Source organism: Lottia gigantea (genome assembly GCF_000327385.1).
Source record: "Lottia gigantea unplaced genomic scaffold LOTGIsca_48, whole genome shotgun sequence".
Lineage (NCBI taxonomy): Eukaryota > Metazoa > Mollusca > Gastropoda > Lottiidae > Lottia > Lottia gigantea.
This window is the reverse complement of record NW_008709663.1, coordinates 1359014-1365013: the sequence shown is the minus strand read 5'-3', so window position 1 is coordinate 1365013 and position 6000 is coordinate 1359014. Positions and strand designations below refer to the sequence as shown.

General features: G+C 35.2%; 1 protein-coding gene across 1 annotated transcript; it reads right to left on the bottom strand.

Moving 5' to 3' along the window:
• On the bottom strand, positions 1-2148 carry LOTGIDRAFT_164935 (hypothetical protein; the record flags this gene model as incomplete). Its single annotated transcript, XM_009061437.1, has 2 exons — positions 1-1047; positions 2047-2148. 2 exons carry the CDS (start codon positions 2146-2148, stop codon positions 1-3), a joined length of 1149 nt encoding a protein of 382 aa, XP_009059685.1.
• Between the last annotated feature and the right edge of the window lie 3852 nt (positions 2149-6000).

Here is a 6000-nt window from a genome sequence, read left to right as displayed (position 1 = left end):
CTACATCATCAACTCATCATCCCGACCCCTCGAATCACCCCTCCTCGTCCCCCACACTTCCAGGGCAGTATCACTGTAGAGTTTAAGAGGCTGGGTATCGCCCGAGGCTTCGATCTCTTTCAGCTCTCGATTGTGATCAATGATATAGTCCAGCGGTTTGAAACATACACATGGGAGACAACTCCTTATATCACTGTACGCTAGCCACAGAAAGGGGTACACCGATATCTTGATGATTCGAACCCACAGTGCTATTTCTGTACCACGTAATCCTAGACAGGACGGACCAGTGCAATGCATCGTCATATTCAGCATTCCGACCACAAATGACGGTACCTCCATCACGAGTGAGAATACGGTAACCAATGAAATCACAGATACAGCTTCTCGTTTTAACAGAATTAAAATTTTCTCCAATGGTTTGACTTCGATCTTTTTCACGTGATACACCCCGGTAACGAGAGCAAGAGGGACAATCAGTAATCCAGGGAGGATGTAACTCACTACTTGTGCGGCTATGAACAAATCTTGGTCTCCGGTATAGACGCATTCTTTGTCTGTTTCCGGGTCGCCCATTCCGACATAAAACAACGGAAGAATCAAAATGGCGGCTATAATCCACGGCGCTAGGAACAGAATTACGGTTACGATCCATTTTAAAAGTCCGTTAAGGTTCGTTTTTTTTATCACAAATATGCTGCGTTCGATGACTGCGCTGAGAACAGTCATCAGAAACAGAAAGACGTAAAGATAGTCGTTACAAAGCTTAAGAGCGATTCGTAACGGACACGAAAGATAGGACGTTAACTGAAGATGGACTAGGAACGGAACAATGAAAAATCCCACGAGTAGGTTAGTCAACAATATATTTATAATAAGTATGTTCTTCGGGTTTCTTCGGAGTTTTCCGCAACACAAGATGAATCCAATCAAAGCAAGATGGCTGCCTAGTGTCCATATTGTTAAACACAACTGTCCAATGTTGGTATCGCTGAATCGGTAGACTTCTGTTGGTACCGCATGATGATCGTACACACCCTCGTCCATCTGCAAAATATTCAAAAAAAGAATTTAAAAATTAAATAAAAGTTTTATCAGCCTTACTTTAAAGTAAACTGACGCAATAGTTCGACCTTCGCTTTGTTGATAAAAAGTGGCTATTTTCATGGTCATGATATATTGAAGAGATCATAATATTTAGCAAGCTTTCATGTGACCTGAAAGGTTATAGAAAGTTGAATTTTGTGATTTAACATGGAAATAAATTGTAAATGAATTGGCGGTGTCGGGTCATGTGTTTATCAAGAGTTGTCCCCCTTTCCAGAGTATTTCATACAAATTTGACAAGAAAAGCAAGGCCATAATAACTGAAGACTGTCCCCTAATCTCAGTCATATCAATATACTATATTTATAAAATATATCTAATTAAAGAGACGGTAAATACGATATGTAAACAATTCTATAATCTGAAGCTAAGATTATAGTACGTATTTACTTTGGTCCACTTTACTAATATAGTGAAGTATTAAAATTTACCTTATAAATCATTTTAGATCTTTTGAAGTTTGCAAATATTTTGTTTCTGTCAAAGAAACATATCTTAACATAAAAACAAATCTTTATAATTTCATACCTTATTTGGCCTATAAGTTATTTTATTATTTTCATATTCAATTTGAAAAAAAAATCTTTTAGAAGTTCTCAACACTTCTTTGATGCTTCTAATAACTTTGAAGTAGACATCTTTATTTTTACTTCAAATAAAAACTTATTAATAAATATAAAATAACACAAACAAATCATAAAACGGTCAAAAAATATTGACAATTCGGTCAATGATTGAGATCAATCGAACTGATCAGTGGACGTGATCGATAAATCGATTAATCTGTTAATCCGTATAGATTATAATCCCTTTATCGAGGGATTATTGCCCGGAGATTAACTCTAAATCTTTTCACCTAAATCGTTTGACATTTTTATGAACTCTCTCTATATTGTTATGGATATTTAAGGCCCGATTCACACTTGAGAAAATCCTTACCAAACTATCGTGTCGATCTGGAGCTAACAGATCTTGTTTGTCACAATTATAAGTATTGTATAGTCTCAATGGCGTTTCTACATTTATAAAAATTTTTACCATTCTACATAGTGTAAGAAAGACCTGTGACACCCCCCCCCCCCCTTTGGATAATTTTGTGGCCCATGCCCCGTCCCCTAACCTGATGTTTACGCCACTGTATAATCTGATTTCAGAGAAAGAAACCAATGTTTCCGCCCTTCGATGCTGATCGAAAATCCAGATTGGTGTGGACTGAACTTAATAGTCAATAAGTTAATATTAAAGGATATAATATATTTATACCAATTAAACTGTTTATCATAAACAACCTTTTAACCCTCTACAGGGCAATATTGATATTAATTAACCTTTTTCATTTTTTGGAGGTTGGTGTTTGCAGCCGTTATTTAGGGCCGTGGCCGAAAGACAAACTCGGGAAAAAACACTGATATTTTCAGGTCACATTTTATAATTTACTGCATTCCATTGTGCTAATATCAAAAACAATTAGGTGATATTCTCTATCACAGCGGCTCGAATTATGATTTAAAATAGGCGAAGTTTAGAATGAATAAATGAAATGAATGGAGTTTTACGTCCTACTTTTCTGCACCATGTGGGCTAATGAGGACGGGCAACGCCATGCAGGGTGCAATGAGGGACATTTTGCCAGGCTTTAGCCTGCTTTTTTCGATTTCCAACTGTCGAGGGATCTTTAACATGGTAAACCTGTAGCACACGGGGCCTCGGTTTATTGCCCCATGCGAACGACTAGACGCTTTGGCGAAGTTCAAAAAAATAAACTAGTGTAATAATAGGAAGGGTACTAAGTTTTAATATGAAAAGATAAACATGTCATATATTATTGATGGATAGACCTGATATAGATAGGTATAACGACTAGATAGATAGATAATATTATAGATAATTTATATTATACCACTTTTTAGGCCATGTTATCTTTATATCTATATTATATCAGTATATTTATATATAATATTAATTTAGGGAGGTTATTATAAATCATCAATTAAACCAATTACAGACGAAACCTGGCGAATATGTTATTTTCAAAATGATACAGGTAGTTAAGTTTCTACACCTTTTAAAACCAACAAGTTCATTGAAGACGAACACATTGTCAGATTTCAGATTCTATAAGTGATAAAGATAGCCAGCGAAGTAAACTTAGATAACTATATGTATATCTTTTTTTGTGCAGACAAACCCAAAGCCGGATTTGAAATTTAAAAATGGTACATGTAGCAGGAGAGGCGAACAATCAGACAACCATATATAGTTAATTGCAGACAAACCTAACGTTAGATTTCTATTTTGAAAATGGGTACATGTAGCAACTGAAGCGACAAATTAGACTAAACAGTATCTCTTTTGAACTATGAAGCCTCGGGGTGAAATTTATATATACAGTATATCAGTAATATCTTACCAATACGACTGGTAAGGGTAGACTATAGACTCGGGTGATTTCTCGAGGTGACAATCTGTGATATATCATCTTACCCCCAGGGGGCTGTAGCTTGTTACTTGTCAGGTCACAGGGAAAATTATTATAATATTGTATATTTTGGTATGGAAATAACACCCAATATTTTCATTCAGATGTCTGTGGTTCCTGCAATTCCTGGTTCACAAATGCTATCAGTGTCCCCGATACACGAAATATTTTAGAAAAACTATTTAAAATCCCCTTTATGATGCAAGATTTTGATATTTCATTTCGCGTTTTATCTGCCAGCTATTATACTGACTGATCATCTGTGATCGGACGAAATTTTTCTGTGCATCATGTTCACTATTGTGTCGGGATTTTTTTAACGTTTTAAAGGGCATGATTCGCAATGTTTAGGATTTGATTTTGATATTGAATATAATCAGAAATACTAGAACTGCACGAAAATCGTATAAATGCCTCAAATATACCTCGGAATACCTAGTCCCAAGAAATGACGACTCGCCTTTTTAACTTTCAAACGCGGATCATGATGGATACACATGGATTTGAAGGCTCAAATTTCGACGTTGATCTGTCAACACTATTACTGAATAGCTTGGCTACAAAACTTCCTGTTTCCGAGATTTAGTTACGATTGATACACACAAGTTGACAAGTTGAAAATATTACATCAACAGTTGACAGAGTACAAGTTGTACAAACTAAAACCTAATTAGTTCTTATTCAGTTCTTTAAAACAATGACAGATTGAGAAGACGAGCTTAGTTCGACTGTAGATGAGTTATTTTGTATCTTATTTCAACAATCTATTTTTAAACAAAGTATTATTGAAATGTTGTCACTTTTCTTGAACGAATTTATGTGTCATTTTATACAATTTGTTTACAGTTCCTCAGTTCATTTCTTTTTAAACAATTTGAAATTGAAAATATGACCTACCTCGACAATAGAAGAAGTATTTTGTATCTAATTTCAACTTTCAGCAAAAGCCTGTTAATGTATATACATAGTCAAATTTTTGAACAAACGTTCTTCAGAATCCCTTTTAAGTCGTCTATTCATTATTATATTTCAGTTCTTTAATGTTATTTCTAAAACAATTTAAAACTGAAAATATGACCTACCTCGACAGTACAAGAGTTATTTTGTGTCTAATTCAACTTGACTGGATCTCTAATCATGTCACCTAATAACTCTCTAGCCTCTCTCACTCATCGCTTCAAGCTAAAATATAAAACATACCAAATACCCTGTTTTTATATTAAATATTGTTCATATCGAGTCGTTGACAAATAAAATACTAGGTTTGTTTTACTTTAATAATGTCGTCGTTAGATATACTCCGAATTAGGTGAATTTTCAGACGGGAGAACCTTCTCAGACTCTCCATTAGAGGCTTGCGACTATGACTCCTCTACAGAGTTTCTCCATTGAGTCAGTCTGCCCCCTATCTGTACCCAAATCCAGGAAGTTGTCGTAACACTGAGTTTGATTAAAAACCAGAAAGTGTAGAAGTGTGTTTATATCATTGGCATAACAGATTCTATACTGGACTCTAGTTGTTATCAGCTGATGGTCTTTTAAACAATCAAGTAGGTTTATATATCGACTGCTAGACAAATACCGAACTTGTAGAATGACAATAGAATAGACAGAACCCCCCCTATTGAACATGTATTCAGATGTATAACTCCAATTCATCAGTTGACATTGTTGTGCCAATACCCTGCTTCTATTTCTTCTGTCTTTAGACGAGATCAAGAGTTCAAGTATGTATTAAACACCAAGAGTCATTCATCTCGACTTCTAGTAAAATAATAGACTTATAGACTCACGTTTTATAATGAAAAAATATAACAATAGAATCGATAGCAATAGAATTAAAGATGGATTCCGGAGATATTAAGCTATATCAGCTCTGATGAAATGACAAGGGAGTTTTGCGCACTATGTCACTCATGATATTCATTCCTTAAAAACGCCTTGGGGGAGGGGATGGGGAAGGGATGGGGGTCTTTTTCATGAGGGAAAAACCATCCACAGCTGACATCGGAAATAACAGCGGTCAGAACAAGCTATGTAACCGACAAGGCAATAGTATTTTGGGGGTAGCTCTATATCCATAGGAGTTTTTGTCACAGAGATAGTCTAGGTCTCAGTCCTGGCAGAAAGGGAATTCGTACCCATGATTTGGAACTATGTAAACACTCTTAAACTTTCGTATTACAATATGTTTTAGATCTATTTTACTGCAGTCAAATTAACAATATAAGGATCAATAATGAATTGATGAAGTGGGGAGAAGTATTATAAATATTGACAGATTAAATACACTTATATTGATATTTCTAATCGAATATTAACTTTAATTTATAATATATTAACATTATATTAGAGAGGGCGTTACGAGAAGGGAGAAGGAGCAAAGAGAGGGATACGGGCACAGGAAATAGGTG